Source organism: Aythya ferina (genome assembly GCF_964211825.1).
Source record: "Aythya ferina genome assembly, chromosome: 2".
Lineage (NCBI taxonomy): Eukaryota > Metazoa > Chordata > Aves > Anseriformes > Anatidae > Aythya > Aythya ferina.
In genome coordinates this window covers 2,227,358-2,247,377 of record NC_140297.1, presented here as the reverse complement: position 1 = coordinate 2,247,377, position 20,020 = coordinate 2,227,358, and the positions used below count along the sequence as shown (strand labels likewise).

Below are 20,020 nucleotides of genomic sequence, written 5' to 3'. Positions count from 1 at the left end.
CTTTTCACATTATAGTAAAAGACATGCAAAGACCTTATAAATTGTTTATGTAAAAGGCCTAAATTATCTGAAAAGTATGTTTTTAAGCCTCATGTAGGTAACAGTTGCCTCAAAGAGGAATTGAGGAAAACAATCTTGTTTTGCATGCTACCTGCTGCATCTTCCCCACATAGTGCTGGTCCAGATCTGTGATGCTTTTTGGAAAACATCACTTGGGTTTGGAACTCAGGATTTTCTAAGCACTTTTGGCTATAACAAACAAAATCACCATAGTAAGAGAAGTTTTGACTGGAGAAAATCCTCTATTTGGGAATCCTCACATTGGGATGTATCCAGGCAGTTCCCAGCCCACTAAGACACTAAGAGCTGGAGCAGCTCCTGGGCACCAGTCCCCATGACAGAGCACCAACCACCACGTGCACTGTGCTCACGTTCACCCAATTCATTGTCCAGCTGCTGATGGCTGATAAGTACATTGATAATATTTTGCTTTTTATTTTATTTATTTTTTTAATAAAAAGAAAACATCCTGTCCTAAAATACAATCCTGTGCGAAGTTTTACAGAGTTCTGTTTCACGGTATGACAAAGGAGAGGACAGAGCATTTGTCATCACTTCTCAGCCAAATGAATTCAAGAGAGGAGACCACTATTACAAGGTATTTAATAAGAAACTACAGAATGGAAGTCCTCCAGGCATGTGAAATTCGGCTAGGCAGTACAGCTCTAGAATGGGGCGCTCCTTACAAACCACATTACAACTTTGTTTTAGCACGGACACAGACTAACACAGAGTACTGAATCAGATGCAAGAGTTAGAGATAGAAACTACAACAATAAAAATATGGCACAAAGAATGCTACACTCAACGATGTGTAAGTAGTATTTACTTTTGGCAGTCCTGATCCGGACTAATTCAGTGTAGAGACCCACTCCCAGTCAGCACCAGGTTCAGTTAACACACATTTTGTGAAAAGTACGTTTGTAACTTCATGATATAGTTGTGTAAACATATGATCCTTTCACAGTAAAACAACAGTGATTTGGGTATCAGAAACAAACAAGAATGAGAACAGACAGTATTTTATTTCACAGTACATAGTGTGTATGTATATATTGACCATATTCAGCAAATAAGTAAAGTGCATGCCAGTAACAACTTGGACTGAAAATGAAGGACTTGCAGTGCAGAAGTACAATTTCCTCAAGTACTAACAAACTAATTTGAAGTAATATAAAGCAAGGTAGAGTAAGGTCTTGAAAACAACACACTGTAATCTACCATATATTTCTTTAAAAGGCTGTGTTACTCTTAAACAGGAAAATTTCACATCAGCTATTAGTGAATAGATAGTTCAAAGCTTTACGAGTTAAAAATATTGCACCAACAGGGTTATGGGTTGTATTTGAAAGCAATACAAGATTTTTTTTTAATACAAAACCATAAAAAAAATAAATTACAACAGCTACTTTGAACAAAGCAGCTGGTCAACAGTAAGACTTGATGAAATGTGCAGTGAACAGCAAGTCTGTCTTTTGGACTAGATGATCCTAGAGGTCTTTTCCAATCTAGATGATTCTATGATTCTATGGTTTGGATTACCTAGAATCCCTCCTACCTTGTATCTGCCAAGTTAGGAAGGGAAAAGGTCTCCACTGTCCTGTAGTCTCAACGGAGCTAACTGTAAACAAAACCTGTTAGAGAACAATTGGCAATATTCCCTTTTATTTCAAATAGACAGGGCTACAAGAAGCCTTGAAATGTTTCATTACCAGTTAGTGCAAAGAAATAATAACCACAAGACAGGCAGATGTCCTACAATTGCAAATGTCACAGATGTCTACGGCTCCAGCCATAGGCCCCTCAACCTATGAACCTGGAGCAGATGCACAAAAAACAAATGACACTCCCCACAACACATGAAGTTCCCATTTGGAGAGTCAAACATCTGGGAGATCCCTGGAAAATGAATGTACAGAGAAGCAGGGGTGCAAGAGACCTTCCACCACCCTCCATCAGAGATGTGGCAGCCCAGCTCCCACCAGGTAGTTTAGCACCACGCTAAACAAACACCGTGTTCATGATGCTCTGAGGACAATGCTATTGCCAAAAATATAAAACCACTGTGTGCAAGTGAGAGGTGCACACAGTGCACTCCAAGAGATGTCCCGAATAAATTCATCCATGAAGAAAATCGCTTCCTTCACTCCAGAATCAATTCTTTCCCTAATTGTGTGAGAAAGGGAACAGGGGAAGAATAAAAACAAATAAAAAGGTGCAGATGATCATCAAAGATCAGGAATCCCTTTTTGGGGACACTTATTTTTTATAAGTGACTTAAATTAGGAAAACATTTATCCAACGGGGGGGAAAAATGAGAACTGTTCCTTAAGTTGATGTCTTTACCAATACATGGACATTACCTAAACTTTGCTGACTTCCCAGGACACGGCACAACAGACAGCTGTTGCCACTAAGCCTTCACTATTCTTATAAAATTTCTGGGTACACTAAAAACATGATCAAAACCTATTAAAACTACTTGTTCAGTGAACACAAGGTTTTATCACCATCATTTACTCACCTCAGCATTAACTTGCAAAAAAAAAAAAAAAAACCCTCAGTGACTTGCAGTTGGACATCTGGCCGTTAGTTCAGCTATTAACTATTTTCAAGAAAGACCTTGAGAGAGAATTAATAGGCTGTAATCACCTAAAGTAGTCTCACATGCAGCTCATTTCACTTGTTACAATAAAAAAAAACTTTCAAAAGCAACAACATAAAAAAAAACGCGTAAAAGTTCATTTTGATGAAATCGCATCCCCTTCTATTTACAGATTTTCTGTAGTAAAGAAGCCACTATAATTGTTTAACCACAATTAAAAGGCTTGGCCTTTTTAATCCTAAAGCAGCCCTCAAACATCATCCGAAGTCTGGAAACATTTTCAGAACTATCTGAAACTCAACATCAACAGGACTGTATTCCAGACCGTATTGCAAACAGCTCCCACACAAAGTCTGTAAAGTAACAGTCTTTAAAAACACAATCCCCTGCTCCCCTCTTCCTCGTGGTACCGTCCCCACCAGCTCCTGGGGGTGCTACGTTAGTTTCTTCATCCTGCGGTTCTGCTTGTCGATGTTCAGCGTCGCTCGGTCCACGGAGGTAGTGATGGAATCGAGAGCTTCGTCCTGCCTCTCCAGCTCTGCTTCTGTCTCCAAGGCGAGGCTCTTCAGCTTCTGCAGTATCTATTGGGAGAAAAGGCCGAGAGCTTTGAGCAAACGACCAGCCAATTATTTAAGAAGTGTAATAGACAAAAGGCAATTCGTCATTTCTTTGCTCTAAAGGACCACATAATTTGAAGTCATGCCCTGAAGCATGCTGGAGGCATCCCGGATTAAAAGATAGAGTTCTTGCTCTGCTAAGCTGAAGTGGGATGTGTAACAATGCACCGAAGACCAGAAGAACCAAACCTGAAAAGTTAGTGTTTTATGGGAAAATCAGAAACAAAAATCAGTGTAAAGGTCAGCTTCCTGGCTGTTCTGTTATTATCTCCTTGGCAGGTCTCCTTCTAAAGCAGGAGCTTGTCCTAAGATGCTGCACACCCCGAGAGCATGATGTGGACACAGAGCACAGCTGTTACAATGCCAGAAATGAATCACACGGCGAAAGGTGTAGCAAGATTAGGCAGAAATGAGGTAAAAGAACATAAAAATTTGTTTAACTACAGGGAAGCAGTAAAGTTGTACTAACACAATAATACAGAAGGGAAAAAATGAGACTTAGACAACCAAGCAAGTCATTTTCAAGGGACTAACGAGTGGTGCTGTATGAGTGGATGTCAAGAAGGTTAAATTAGCTCTGGCTGTACCCAAAATCATAGAATAGTTTGGGCTGGAAGGGACCTTTGAAGTACAACCTCCCACTAGCCCAGGCTGCCACAGCCCCATCCAGCCTGGCCTTGGGCACTGCCAGGGATGGGGCACCCACAGCTCCTGGGGACAGCCAGGGCCTCACCACTCTTATAATAACCACCCCCAGGCGGCCAGCTGCACTTCTTTTGGTGCAGCCCAGGATACAGTTGGCTTTCTGGGCTGTGAACATGCCCTGCCAGCTCATACCCAATCTTTCATCCACCAGCACTTCCAAGCCCTCCTCCACAGAGCTGCTCCCAATCCATCCATCCCCCTATGTACTGATGTTTGGGATCGCCCTGACCCAGGTGTGTCCATCCAGCCAAATCCTTATCCACTGAATGGTCAAACAAAGACCATGGTCAAGATAAAGATGTTTTGGACCGTGTCAAAGGTCTAACACAAGCCCAGGTAGATGGTATCTGTTGCTTTTCCGTTGTCTGCTGATGCAGTCACTCCACCACAGAATTGGTCAGGCAGGATTTGCCCTTGGTAAAGCCTTGCAGGCTGTCTAAAGTCACCTCCTTTTCTTCCATATGCTTTAACATTGCTTCCAGGAGGATCTTTTCCATGATCTTCCCAGGCACAGAGGCTCGGCTCGGTGGTCTGTGGTTCCCCAGGTCCTCCTTTCTACCTCTTTTAAAACTGGGAGTGATATTTCCCTTTTCCCAGTCACCAGGGACCTCCCCTGACTGCCAGGACTTTTCAAATAGGATGGAGAGAGGGGTTTGTTTTTTGTTTTTTGTTTTTGTTTTTTTGGATTGCAGCAATCTAAGGCATGAGTTACATTGCTGCCTTTTCTTCCCTCTTGTGGCTACTCCCTTAACAATCCTGGTAGCAGGAACTAAGAGCACCTGCTAAGCAGGCAAGTCTCCGCTGCCTTCCTTCAAATGCATCAGGGGGAGATCTGGAAAGCAGAGCTACATCACGTTATAACAGCTGGAAACGCAGCCTCGCAGTTCCTTCAGATCTTAATGTGGCTGTCTCCGCTGGCCTACGTGATCTGCTTCCTTTAGCATCCACACAGGGGTCCATGAGGATATCTTCACGCTGCCTGGTCAACGTGAGCAGTTCATCCCATCAACTGCAGTAATAATCTCAATTATCACTCAAGTACCAACAAATTCTCCCAGCACTAGCAGTCTACACCATCAGCTGCTGTGATGCATAAGCATCTATGTAACAACACTGAAGGTACCAGAACTAGAGTCCGTGGAGTTCACAGAAATACATGTTTTTTGCTAAAATAGGGAAAAGAAATTGTCCTCCACACACCCATTTATTTTACTTTTTTTTTTTTTTTTGGCATAACAACTGGCAAACTGTTTTCTTGGTTTTCGTAGAATCACAGAACAGTTTTTCTTCTACAATATATATCACAGAACAGTTTATTCTCCTACAATACGTATCAGTCCACAGAAAGCTGCTATGAAACATCATCAGCCCCATTTCCACGTGTGGGACTGAACTCCACTGCAATCCCACCGTTTGCAGCTGGGTCAGAGAAAAGCAGCGAGGAGCACTGTATCTAATGGGAACGGCAGGGGAATTTTATGCAGACAGACTTCTTTGACTGGAGCTGGACGTCAGCCACAGTAGTGAGATTTATCTTGTAAAATATCTCTCGGCTCCTTCCATAAATCACAAGTGGCCAGAAATACGGCTGTGTGAATAACTGCTTTTGCAATTTGGCTGCCAAAGCAGAAATACAAAGCAAACCATGGATCAAGCCTAATCTACCTATTTCTGTTCTTACCAAAACTACAAGTGAAGAAAACACTGTTTCTGTCCCAAATGAAACACTTCGGGTTCTTTCGCTGTAACGGTGAAACTTGTTGCTGAAGTGTTACTTGTCACTGAATTCCCCCAACTGGAGGTAACAGATGCGTGTGGGATACGCACCAGAAAGAAAAATGACGTGATCAGATCCATCCTGTGCGTGAGCCAGGAAACAGGGCTGAGATAAGGTCCTGCCTCTCCTGAGGAAGTGCGTTTACTGCTTGGAATTGGGAAGAGCTCTAAGTCCTCCCTTCAAGCTGCTTCTGCAAGCATATATATAAATACTTAAAAGAAAGTGCTACAAGGAATGAATCCTACCAAGCAACACGGACAGCAGCCTTGCTTTCACTGTGTCACAGCATAACAAAGACTGGAAGAGAGCTCTGGGGTCCTCCTGGTCCACTTCCCTGGCTCAAAGCAGAGCCAGCTCCGATGCTCAGCCGACAGAAAGGACTACAGGTTGCAATCTCCACTCGAAAAAACACTTTAAATCTCTGTGCTGCTTTAAGAAGGAGAGATTTTGCTCCTCCAGCATACCCTTCATCATTTGCAGAGTGGCAGGTTCAGCTGTCCTAAGCAACGTCCTCACCCACACCACCTTATTTTGCGAAATCTGTTGAGTGCAGAAGAGAAGCAGGGTTACGTGCTGTGCATGTAGCTTCCTCCAAGACACCTACAAAGCAAGGGGGGGCTGCCACAACAGGGTGCAGGAAGGGACGCTGCCCCTTCCCACCTCTCTAAGAGGCACTCCATTTCTGAGTCAACATTGTGCCACAAAGGGCCCAGGTTTGCCATGAAAAAGTTTCTTTTTAGTCGCAAACCAGATGACTTTTGATAAACTTTGCATTTGTTCGAGCTGACTTCACGTTGAAAATACAGAAAAAGACACAATTGTTGAGAAGAGAAAAGGAAACGGGTAAGGTGCTTTTCCAGCAGAGCCCACAGAGCTTGCTGGGAAGAGTTACTGGAATCTGAAACATGGCCAAAGCTGGTCACTGCTTTTGCAAGGCAAAATGTTGGTGAGATGTCCAGTTATCACTGCTCCAGTCCTGCCAGCTGCTCAGAGCTGCAGCACCTTCCGTGCCAGCCCACACTTTGGACCATGAACCAAGACACGAAATCTCCATGTGAAACCCTTTATCTGTTACACAGAGCAGGTATGAGCCCATCAAAGACCCATTTTAAAGGCACATTTTGCCAGGCACTGGTCAGCCTCACGCTAACACAGCCTGGAATTTATGCCACCAGATTATGATTTGGAAAGTCTGATTTAGTGCCCTGGCTATGCCCAAGATTTTCTGACCAACTTCAGGCAAGTTCCTGAATATTCCCCAGCTTTTTCCCCTTTAAAGCGCTGCACTTGTGTTCCTTGTCTCTTCAGGACCTTAACAAATAAGGCTGTAAAACAGAAATGTGTCAAATGTTCAACCACAGCAGATTTAGGCTTCTCTGGGACAATAGGTGTCCATCCACGCTATATAATCCCAAAATTCTTGTACAGACTGCGGGGACCTGGTAATGCAATACAACTGAGATTGTGACTCCTCTGCTCTGTTTCATTAATCTATCTGCTTAAGGAGAGGTTAGAGTAATGCCCAGTTCTCCCTCCTTTGGCTGAAGTAGGATCTGAGATGCCCAGCTCAGCTGGAAACAAGTGCAGTGCAGACACAGCTGGAACAACAGCAGAGGACCCCAAGCCCCATGAACCTCCTCAGTACTTAACCCTATTATTTACCCCTTTACCAGATCACCTGAAGACCTAGACCCAAGGCACCAAGCACAGTAAAGCAAAAATTGTACCCTAGAGGTCTTACAATGGAGACCTGACTTTGGTTTGGGTCCTGAGATGCCATTGTAATAATGCAATTTTTAATCTCAAGCTTATAAAATAATCACCTATCACCTCCATATACTGAGTATCCAGTGGTAAAAATAAAATAAGGGAAGTGTGAAAATGCAGAAAATATTGCCAATTGTAGTTTGAACTCCCTGAAATCCTCCAGTAATTTGCTTCAGTTGGCCTGTGCAAAGGAGATGAGGTTTGAATGCTAGAGCAGAGCACATATAACCAGAAAAGGCTCGTGGATACAGCCTCCCAGGCCATATTTACCTGTTACTAGGAAACAACAAACCATCCTTTGCAGTATTCTGAACTGTGGTGCAAACAGGCTCTAAGGTGGATGATTTAAGGTGTTGCTTCATCTGGGTGCTGAACATATTTCAGGAGAGTGAGAAAGGGGACAGTACCTAGGAAATCCCAAATCATTGTCCCCTGATAAACTCAAACCCACATTAGGGACTGAGTGATCAGCACTGAAACGATAAAAGGGTCGTCCACCTGTAGACAGGCTGTGGGCCAGCAGGGAGCAGCACCACCTTACACCACCACAGCATAAGCCTCTAGAGGAGATTTGGTGAAGTTAATGCCACAAGTGTAACTTACCCTAATAAAAATGTAAGGATTTACACTGCTTTAACACTCCTCCTGTTTGGGTAGCTTCTGTTTGCTGTCATCAGTGCTTGCCTGTAGCTCTGCAAAGCTTACATGTTTTTTCTGCCTGGTCGAGGGCTGCATTTGGTGTGTGAATAACCAAGCTCTACACCAGCCACAGCACAAGTGCTTCTGACTGCTCTAGGAAAGGGGGCTCTCTTATAGCACAAAACTGGGAGATGCAAATGCTGGAATGGGTAAGTCTGCCAGGACAAGGGGTCTCCTCTCTCTGAAGGGCACGACCGTAGAGAGATTTTACAGCATCAGCTCCTAGGGAAGCATGAAAGGGTCGCTACTTCCTTATTTATTGTTACCTGCTTTTCCCATTATTTCTTCTTGTGCTGATGCATAATTTTTTAAAAATTTAGAGGAAAAAATGTTGGTGGCACTAGCACACCAGCAGCCTTGTCTAGAAAAAAAAAAAAAAAAAGCCCAAGCAGCTGTGACAAACTCAGTTTCCCAGGCTTTATTACCACCATTTATTTTGCTATCACAAAACATTTAAGTTACACACAAGCAAATACAGAGCATGAGCTGTGAGGACCGCACTTCTTTCCCCACATTGCACCTTCAAAAAACAAAATCCAGGGCACAATCATTACACATGTCTGTTAAGATCAGCCGCCCGGTGCTTGCTATTGGCCGTGGAACAAGGCCATGCTATGAGCAAATTTGGTATTTAGCACTTGGAGCGAACGGTTCCTCAACAAAACGCTTTTTCTCTGACCTAACGGTTGTGATTTCCTGAGATGATGGCACGATAAAAGGGCAAATAAACACTGAATGTAGCAAGAGATGGAAATGGAACCTTCTAGACCTGAGGAGACATGGGGGAAGCACCGGGATGTGTTTTTTTTCCCCCCAGATGTTGTGGAATTAACGACTTTAACGCTATCTCTGTCTTCATGGCATGTGTGATGTGCAGACACAGTAAATATCAGGGCAACTGCTCTTTGGCAGGAGCCCGTGAGGAAATTAAAAAGCACTGGTTTGGCAAAACAATTTCAAATCCAGCGAGCAGAACTACTCCCCCTCCTCGACCACAGCCCTTAAGCTAATATTATCCCACCCCCTCCCACACCCAGTGCCATTATGTCAGCCGCAGCGAGGCGGTAGGCAGAGGCTCAGCCAGAGACCACAGGAACTCCATAGGCTTCTTCCTCCACCTCTTATAGCACAGTTAGGGACGGAGTTTGTGGCAGCGTGAGCTCTGCTTTTAACAGAAACAGCCCTTCACCATGTCCTGGCGACGTCTTTTATTCAGGCACGAAGTCACAACTGCAGGCTGTTCAGGGCATCCAGCTTTAACAGAAGGAATTTGGTATAATTCAACAATTCCTGTTGCAAAACAGCTATTATCATCACAGCAAGTGCTTTTCTTTTAAAGGAGAAGAGAGGAGTCAACACTTAATCTGCTCATCACAAACTCCCCCAGCTTACAAGTTCTACTTGTCTTATAAGTAGTAATGAGGGGAACAGAGCCGAGCTTTGGGGGTTTTGTGCTTTTGTTTTGGTCATTGGGTGGGTTTTGTTTTTCTCTTTTTTAAACAAAATGTTCACACTACTGACAATCAGGGAATAAAAGGTCATAAACAGTCCTCGAGAAATGAAACTGCTCAGAAAAACACTGCAGTCAAACACAAGGACTTCCAACAGCCTTAGTTCATTCACAAGGAGTGATACCACAAGTGGCATGGTTTTCAGTGCACATTAATGCTTTGCATTTATAATATTTCCCCCCTTTGATCTCTAAATGCTTTCCATAAGTAATTAATCATCATCCTGCTCATACTCAGCACAGGAACTGAGCTGGAAGCAGCGGCAACAAAGACAAGCCCCTGCCGCAGACTGAGATGATGATGCATCCTATTTATTGATAAGCCACATTTTTGGGGAGGAAAAAAGGGGTTTAAGCAGCAGGCTACAACCTCAGCAAAGAGTATCTTATAACCTAAATCACAGCTGACTTTGTAAGGCCACGCAGTTGGAAACATGACAAAGTTCCCACTTCTGTGCCCTGCTTTACTGATGGACTTCACCTGCTTCCAGCTACAGCTAGATTTGGTGTGGCAAATTTAACTTAAAATAAAGCCTTGATGTGAACTTAGATAACCATTAAATGTGTTGCTCAGATGTAGTTTCAAGACCTCTGCTTCTCTGACTGCAGGTGGTACAACACCTGAAGGCCTTTGTGGTATTTATTTATCACGATGCTGCCCCTGAACCTCACTAGAACACATTCCCAGCCTCAGCACCTTTCAAATCCACGTTTACCAGCAGGCACCCACCCCTTTGATCCCACATCCTTCCACTTTCTTCTCCTCTAAACCTCCCTACAGAGTTATTTGAGCTCCAGAGCAGTGAGAAAAAGCAGCGTTTGGAGAACTCCTGGGAACAGCTGAAGAAAAACACCAGCCTGTATGGGATGAGAGGCTTCGCTCCCCGTTCACATCACTTGTTGGAGGATGCTGAGCTCCCCTGTCCTACGTTTCCTCTGATTCTCTTGTCACAGCCAACTGCTTTGATATTATCAAGAACTGACCATGGCTGTTTGCTGTTCAGCTGTTCCCAACTGGCTCCGGGGAAGCAATTCCTAGAAAGCCTTTTTTTTGTTGTTGTTATTATTATAAGATATAACAAACTGTGGCTCTTCAAAAGTATTACGCGACCGATAACCCTTAATGCAGCATTCAGCTTTTTTGGGTCTGGCTGCAAATCAAGATTTATAGTGGTGAAAAGCTGACATTTAAGAGAGGAACAACTAGCCCTTCTGAATACTTAATAGCTGTACACAGCAATGTATGCATGAATGACAGATTGATGATATTTGTACAACTACGATTAAAAAAATACTCCTCCCTAAGATCCTCCAAAAGGTCAACGCTGCTTCAGAAAGTGCTGATTTTTTTTGATAAAATGACAGATCATGGTGATAAGCTCTTTAACTGCTCTCCCTTCTCATCTTTTAAAGTGTTAAAAGCCCATTCTGATTTTGAAAAGGTGCAAATTAGATGTTTCACTCAAAAGACCTTGCTTCCTTAACCAAAATATAACCAAGTTTCAGTCTACAATGGTACATTTACATGGTGATTTCTAGTAAGGAAAAGAAACAGCAGTTTAATAGATATTAGTGCATGTACTCTAAAATTATTAATGACTGCAGTGATGATTAAAAAGGTCTGATTCTCAGGGAACAGGTGCTCAGTAATTACTGGAAAAAAATCAGGCCAACTCATAGGCTGTTAATTTGGCATTCAGAATCTCTCCCCACCCTTCCCAACCCACAAGTTTACCCCAAATCATTAACTGGTTTAAAAAATTCTTGGCTTGGTGAGGTATAAATAAATACCAGAATTGTCTCTTGGGCTCTAGTCAATCCTGAAGTGTTTTGTTTTAAGTAACACTGGCCATCTAACACTGCTTCTAGTGCACCATCCAGCATGGAATTTCTGCAGAAATCCCATTTTTCTGACATTAAACCCTCACTTACCCAAATATATTTTTGGTTACTGTTCATAAATATACTTTTCGTGCAAGGAGTTTTATTTTCGAGTCACTTAATTCACTGCTATGTGCTTGTGACTCTCAAATGCACTCAGCTGACAACGTGCTGTGGTCTAATTCCCAACTACAACATAAAAGAAGGGGTCTGGAAAGCTGCAGGCTTGGCTAAGAGGCAACAGACTTCACAGAGACTTCACGTGATGCTATGATCAAACTACAGATGGAGTATCAACGAGAATTAGATGTTAAGGAAAAAAATAATTAAGAATAAAGTTTAACCTTCAACCACTTGTGATGTGTCTGTGATCACAAGTAAACCTGCTGTAACCAAAAACCTAACACCACGTTCCTTTGCTTTTTCAGTTAGTTCATGTTTCAGATCAAGCATGTTCTACAAAGAGGAATTCCACACAAAATAGGCTCTGAACATCAGTTACAAAAGAAATTCCTTAAAGAGCCATTTAGAGGCATAATATCACACTAGATTACTTTAAAGCAGATTCTAGCAGAAGCTCCAACTTATTTCCCCTTCTCTGCTGGACTGCACACTTGTTTCTTAACTACAGGTTCTCTCCAGGCATTTATAAAACACTGCTCAGGCTTGTGGGTGAAATAGAAACAGAACCACTGCTTCTTACTAAAAGGAGGAAAACAGAATAGGGGAAACACTGAAAAATATATAAAAAAAATTATCTAATTGTTAAGCTTCTTACTCTCCAGGTAAAGCAGGTGAAATGTTAGGATATCCCCAGATTATAGCCCTATTATTTAATATATGTTGCTAATAATCCCCAATTTGTCCAAAATAGTTCAAAAAAAAAAATGGAAAGTTATCAGTGTATTTTAAGCAAAGGCTTGACGGGCTTTTTTCTTTTAAGTTTAGCCAGACGTGTTTGGTTTTGTTTGTTTTTAAGGACTGCGACTACATTTCTGATGAAGTAAGAACACGCATGTCAGCGAGGACAAGGAGGGAGAGAAACAACTCTTGTGGAAATTCTCAGCTTATACCTGTTTAAGCTCTTTCGCCTCTTCCTGGGAAACCTTCTCATGTTTCTGCAGCTGAACCTGGTCGTTGTCTGTCCCTTCTCTGCCTCCCGCCGGCGAGCTGGGCTGCACCACTCCTCCTAAGAGTCCCGTGGCTGCAAGAGAAATTCCCATGGTCAAAGACTGCCATCTCCTGTAGCAGCAAGGAGGAGCACTGGGATCGAAGAGGTTGACCTACACTTTGCTACACAGCACTTTGTAAGAGAAAAAGAGCGCTCAGAAAAGCCAGGTTGAGCCTTGAAATTCTGCTAGAAAGGGTTTGAGCCGTTTTGTGCAGTGCCAAACTGGAGGTGACCACACTGCTGAGAAACTTTTGAAGGCAGCACCTGGGGAATGGGCTCATGTGGGGTGTGGGTTTGCATCTGCACTGACAGCAAGCAGCAAGGTCCTCCCAGTCAGATAAACGAGGAATCTCCCCTTACTGCTTCTTCCCTTTAATCTTTTTTAATTAAAGACCTTAAAAGTGATTGATCGCAGACAAACCACAAGAATCAAGTCAGTGAACCCCCAAAACAGCAGGGTGACCCCAGCCAAGCACAATCCCTGGTATATGTTACCTGCCCCCTGCCCTTTATTTAAAGCAGCAGCTCCTATTGCAGTATCTGATACTACCCTGCTGCAAGGCAAGGTTGTTATTTCTGCTGCAGCTGGGTGCTAAAAACCCAAGACACACATCTCAGCTCCTCGAGGCGCTGCAAACCTCTCCAAAGCGCTCCCACTTCAGGAGGCACCGAGAAGGAAGGAGGCAAATGCTACTGCTGCCACCTGCCAGCAGCCAGGGCAGGACACTGATGGCAGCTCTTGGGGACAGAAAAGCAACTCTTGGGGACAGAAAGCACATCAGAGGCCAGAGCTCATTGCCACATCGAAGGGCTGGTGCCCAGGTGGCTGGCAGCAAACCCTCATCTGCTTGGGGCAGCGTTGCCTCTCCGTGAAAACGGAGACAAAGCTGAACCCAAAGCAGCAAACCTGAAATCCCTCTTAAGTAGTTACTGCAAACTGGTAATCCCTGGAATTATTCGGTTATCAGGCTGAGAGTCGCTGGACTCAGACACCATCGGGGTTTAAGACAAGCAAGGCATTCACTGCACTAGTGGTACAGCGAAGGGCTGAGATCCAGGCACTGCAAAACGCTTCTTAGGGTGAATTCCTGCCGTGGTACCCCTCAAATGGGAAAGTGGGGAGTGGGTGACAAACATTCCCATGAAGGCAAACAGCCAGACAAGATTCTTCATGTTTCTTATCAGCCAAGTGTCATTGTACACTAATTATTTCATTAAAGCCAAGGAATCCATCCGTTTCACCCCCATTCATCTCCCTGAGGATGAGAATGGGAGGGGGACACAACACAAGTACACAGACAGAAATAGACAGGGGCAGGGGATCTGGCATTTCTCAGCAATTTTCTAGCAAAAAAGAATTTAATAAGAGGCAGAAACATTTAAAACACAATTCTGTTTAGCTTTGTTACGCCCAGTTGGACTGCAGGACCCGCTGTCTCCACGGGAAGATGAGAAACTACAAAACCTCTGAACAAAGTGCAGGGCAAAATCTGCAGCCTTGGAAGGGATAAAAAGCTGCGAATACCAATCTCCAGCTATAGGATTAAGACAGCACTGCCCGAGGTTGTTATGCTGCTAACACACTGTAGGATTTCTTGCACCTTTTAATCTAGGGGAGCTGTTATCAGCCGTTATTGGCTAGGAAAGTGCTGGACTTAATCCAGCACAGAAGAGTCTCTGTTAAAAAACAAACCTTGCTGCCCTGTCTTCAGCATTTAAACACTCCATGCAGCTTGGTCCAAAAATAAAGAAAGTCAGAAAACACATGCAAAGCAACTAAAAATAGTCTGAGATAATCTAGTGTGTATAAAACACCTTGCAAATTCCCCTTCCATGTGAAATCAAGCCTGAACTCTTGGGAACAAGAGTTTTGTTGCACTTTTTTTTATATAAATGGGCAATACACACAACTTGAAGGCAGGACTCGTATAAACAGCCAGGATCCAGATGAGACTACGACAGTCGTGGAAACGTCCACGTCTCTGTGCTGCCAAGAGCAGAGAAGGTTTTGAGCCAGTTTAGTGAGCCAGAGGTAGCTCTGCTGCAAGGACACAGCTCCTGCAAGGCTCTGAATCAACAGGAGCTATCTGAGAACACACATTTTACGTGTGCACAGAGGCAGGCATGCATAAGACAGAGCCTTTTCGCCCCCTAAGCTTCTAGCAAAAAGAAAAGTTAGAAAAAAAAATCAGTATTTTCACCCTGTAAGCAGCCACAGAAAAAAAAAAAAAAAAAAAAAAAAAAAGAAAGCAGAGGGTAAAAGCCAGTCCTTGACTGCCATCTTGCGACAGCACACAGGCAGCAGCAGTCTCCAGGGGAGGAACAAACAAGGGTTTTGGTGGAGCTGCAGAAGTCAGGATTTCCATAGGCTCCAGTTTTCTTTCCTGACGTTTCCAAATTAAACAGTCCACATGCAGGTGGGGGTAGGAGAGCAATATCCTTGAGTCACTGACTCAGATGCAAACAGAGCAGAGCAGCGGGGAAATTAAGCACAGTAGGGCTGTATAACCAATTATTTTATGTAACCAGCCTGAAGACCATCAGGAACTGAACACCAATTTGCTGGAATAACTCCGTGCTGAAGAAACCAGCAGGTTGTTTTTCCTCTAAGTTGTTGTGCTGACATTTTAGTGCCAGATGCCCAGAGACTGACTTCCTTAAAAATTAACAAGCTTTTCCAAGCTATGGCCCTTGAAACTCGACGAGAAGAAAACATTATCCTCCCTCCTGAAATACAGTTTCAGCTTTGTGCATAGAATGAGCTTCATCTATTGTTTTACTGTATCATTTTTCTACTCTTTAACATACTGGGAATAAATCCATCCACTGATTTCCTCTTTGGTCACTGACAATTAGGGGAAAAAAAAAAAGGATTTAGGCACGTTAATGGAAATAAATTCCTAATAGACAGCTCTCCAAGTGAATCCAGGTTTGGATTACAAAAATGAACAAAAACCACAGCCCTGCCCAGAATTTTAAAAGCATTAGGAGCTGTAAGGATTTTCATTCCTATTGTTGTGAAGGGCTTTCAGTCCCCGTGGTGTTTTTCAAAACCACTAAACTATGCATTCACCTCATCTGAAATCTAAAAATCTCCGAAATCCAAGCACCTGAAGGTCTCGAATAAAAATTCCATTTTTCATTAAGTGAAAATTAACCTGATGGTTACCTCAATGCGTTATTTAAAAGCTTGCTGAACTGCACGTCTGTTTTAAGCTTTCTACACTTAACTGAACGATGGGTTTTACATGAGATGCTTCCAGCTAAAAGCTGCCAAAGGAGAAAGAGCAGTGAGGGAGGACTCGGAAGCGTGCAGTCAGATGAGAGTGAATTCCTGATGGCCCTTCCCACAGAGTGGTACAGTTCTGTACTGGTGACCACTGGAAAAAAGGACACAGGGTAAAACACAGGAGAAAACTCTCCTTACAAACACCATATCCTATTCCGAAGTCAAAACCCACTTGGAAACTTTGGGGAAAGACATTTCTGCTTATGGATAGCTTGTTTTCAGCGTCACATACCTGCTTGCCAAATGGAGGTGCCCAAATCTACCTGAGGAGACTTCCTGGCACCAACAAATCCTAGGGCATCCTCCAAAAACTGTATCTTCTTGCTGAACTGCATCTCCAAGACGGGGATTGCTTCTGGCATCTTTGCAGAGAGGAGCCTGTATGAGGTGTCAGGCTTGCCAATAAACCTCTGACGGATGCTGATTTCGTACGGCGTGTGAACTTTGATATCGTCCACGTCCTTTGACTCAAACCGGTGAATGACCTGAGCATTGCAGTCACTGATTTCCAGGCCAGAAGTGAAGAGCGTGAGTTTTCCTGGCTTGACATTCGAGTCTGTTCTGTGGGTGATAATAACTGGAATTCTAATTATGATTCCTTCCTGGTTCTTCGAATCGGAAACTGTGGCAGTTTCCTTTGGCTTGGCTTCCAATGGTGCTTTCCAGAGCTTGCTGCTAAATGGCCACCAAGAAGGAGACTCAAGCTCCGTCAACAACCTAGTGGAGAGAAGAGAGAGTTAGAAAGGAGAAAACCCATCAGAAGGTCGTGCTGCCCCACCAGCTCAAAGCAAGTTACAGCAGATTAAAGATTTAATACTGATTCCAGCCCTCCACTGCTTCTCAATCCTTTACACAGCTCACCAGGATCCAACCATTTAAAAAATCATCTTTCTTTCATTTGCTAACATGTTGGAAAGCGGTCCCAGAACCTCACCATTCGGATGCAAGCAATCTGACTTCTCAGGGGGTTTACTCATGCCAATTTACCACCCTTTGTTCTTCAGCGTTTCCACTCTTGAGCATCACTACTGCTGCCTTTTTCTGCTCCTCCCTAGCTCAGCCCCACAGGCTGAGGCCACCTTTTGCTTTGCCCTCATTCCCATTGCAGTTAAAACAGGATGGTTCACACAGACATGCCCAGCATGGTCAACAGCTGCAGGTAAGAAGAAAAACGCCTGTGGTTTGTGTACAGCTAGAAGCAAGAGTCAAGGAGATGCTGGATATGATCCTCCTGTTGTATTTTCTATCCACAGAGCCTCTCGCCTTTTTTGGGGTCCTCTCTCAAGGACCAACATCACAGATCTCACCGGGTGTAAGCCTCACATGCAGTCTTTCCACTGAAAAGGATTGGGAATGAGTGGAAAGGTGGTGAATTCGCTTTGATTTCCCACGTGCTATGCTGTCTACTTGTCAGCATCCCTCTCCACATCTCAGCAAAAGTTAGAGTCAGCATCTACAACACTCAGCTCCTGCCCCTCACCTTCTAATGAGGCCAACTGTGTGTAATAAGGCACTGAATGAAACACTCTCACCTTATTGATGTTACAGAAGACTATTTACCAACACGAAGCCTAGAAAAGCCAGCCTTATCAAACCTAAATACAAAGTATTTTTGCTTCCCTACTATTCTGGAGAGCCAGCTGTATTTAATTTGCTTCAAGTTCACTCTAGAAAGGTACTGCCTGATAAAATATGCGTCGCAGCAGGGCTGCTCTCAAGATACTTTTTGTAATGATTTATTTTCCAGGAGAGAATCAGCGTATTTCTGCAGAAGACTTTGAGATTTTAAAATCCTGTTTAATTTGGCTGTAAACACAGTCTAATCTGAAAAAGGAAGCTCTAACCGAATGCTTTGTTTACGAGCCATCAAAGCCACGCACCGGCTTCAGAACAGACCTTCTTAAAGAAAGCCAGCTGCTGGGAAAAGCAGAAAAAAGTCACACTGGGAGTAAACCACCGAATTCACAGACAACGGAGGCAGGATGAATTGTTCCAAGAGCACACTCCCAGCTACAGCCGGACCTCAGATATTTAGGAGATAGCAAGCGAGATGAGTAATGAGTCTGGGAGCCTCTGCTACCCTCTGACACCACTGTGACACTCCTTTAAAAAAAGAAAGAAGACAAACCAAACGAGACATAACCAAGCTCTACAATAACAGATTCTGAATGGACAACGGTATCACAGATTTAGGGCTGAATCCTGAAATTATAAGGTTCAACTGAAGTTCAGCATAGAGAAGAAGTGAAAAAACCTCTAAGCTCTGCTAGCACACAGCATCTTCCAAATTAAGAGCCACGCTTCAACTCACCTGTTGTACCTAAAGAGCAACAACTGACCTGGTATCACTCCCACAAAGTGGGTTTTCTGTCCTCTTGGAGTACAAAAGAGTTACGGCAATGTACTTCAGGGCAACGACAGCTCATGCCTGTGTCTTAACGTGTGAAAAGTCATTAAATCCCTAACACAGTACGGGTTCACTTCATCATGAAAAGCATGTGCCTTCACTTACTGAAAAGCAGCTGCAATGTGACAAACCTAAAGCTCTGTTTACACTGTGGTAGCTTATTCCTGACAGGTTTCTAGCCCTAATTTTTAAACACTTTTCTCCCTTCACCCTCCCCTCTTTCCCAAGGGGCTGACATCCTGGCTGTGCAACGTCTGATTTACAGTCGAGATTTTTTGGTTGTGCAGCCCTAACAAAAGCTCCAGCCAAGTTCTCTGCCCTTCCACGGAGGAGTCACCCCTCTGTATCAACAAACTATACCATCAGTCCTCACACACAAATGCAAGTTTGCAACCAGAGCACCTTGCCCTCTGATAGCAATATATTTAAAAGGAGCCAGTAAAACTGATTTTTTGTTTATTTTGGGGTTTTGAACATCTGCTAGCATGTCAGACTCAGCCCTGCTTATCTGCACATGGTTCCACTGAAAGCAGCTGTATATACCCAGGCATATACAAGAACAGAATTCATAATCTAAAAAAGCCCACATGTACAGGCAAGATAAAGTTAATCAAAAACCTTTAAACGTATGAAAATAGATAGAGGAGCCTGGTTCTTTTTAGAAGAGACACCACCACCACGCTGCTGTTGCTCACAACCCTGAATTAACACACCAAAGTTTGGTCCCTCTGCTCACCAGTCTGCCTGTACAAGATCTGCTGCACACGCGAAACAGTCCTGAATTACATTATCCATGTAATTATTTCTCAGCAAGTTTCTAAAGTAAGCAAGAATTGGAGACAAGAGACATCAGCATATTTAACTATGTTAATAGGCTGGATTAACCAACATGTAACAATTAAACGGGCTTTGTCAGTGCTCCTCTCCATCTTCTACATCATTAGGAAAAAAAACTCTGTGCACAAACTGCGTTAGAAACAGGAGCTAGAACCCCTTGAAAAGCAGACAGCAAGCAAAACAGTTTGCCTAGCAGCTCCTGGGACGTGTTTCAGTCTGTGAGCAGACTGGCTAATAAACTCTATATACTACAAATAAAATCTCAGCTAACATTTGGTCAAGGTCTTTATTTTTTTTCATTTAAAAATCAAAGCATCTAGCTCTTCAGATCCACCAGGACAAATAATACCTCCCAGTGCATCCTAACCCCAAACAAAACCCTCTTCCAAGAACAATGAGCAGGTATTTATTTTCCTGCTCATTGTTTATTGCTGCAGAACTTTAAAAGCTACTGCTGAAGCTTTCTGTTATCTTGGCTTTTCATTAAAGGGCACAGAGAGCATCACCACAATCACTGTGAAATCCACATTTTCTTTCAGACATGATAGCCTTCTAAAAACAGATGCTTCTTCCAACAAGAACTAGTCTGAGCTTTATTGTGCTTGTTTCTTTCTGCAGGTGTCAAGAGCTTCCACAAAGACACTTGTAGCTACCTATCTTCAAACATAACACTGCTGCTCTTAACCTGGCTCTTT

General features: G+C 43.3%; 1 protein-coding gene across 13 annotated transcripts in view; it reads right to left on the bottom strand.

Moving 5' to 3' along the window:
- Nucleotides 1-646: 646 nt before the first annotated feature.
- Nucleotides 647-20,020, bottom strand: part of SNAP47 (synaptosome associated protein 47) — a 28,382-nt gene continuing 9,008 nt past the window's right edge. For 8 of the 13 annotated variants that reach the window (XM_084510198.1, XM_084510192.1, XM_084510197.1 and 5 more), the window contains 3 exons: nt 16,314-16,798; nt 12,695-12,825; nt 647-3,246 (listed from right to left, as the gene is read on the bottom strand). In XM_084510198.1, coding sequence (XP_084366324.1) covers nt 3,100-3,246; nt 12,695-12,825; nt 16,314-16,798 — 763 coding nt within the window. In that variant the 3' untranslated portion in view covers nt 647-3,099. Of the gene's footprint in view, nt 3,247-8,633; nt 9,485-12,694; nt 12,826-16,313; nt 16,799-20,020 lie in introns of those variants that run through there. The other 5 variants (XM_084510190.1, XM_084510191.1, XM_084510200.1 and 2 more) reach the window with 1 other exon arrangement.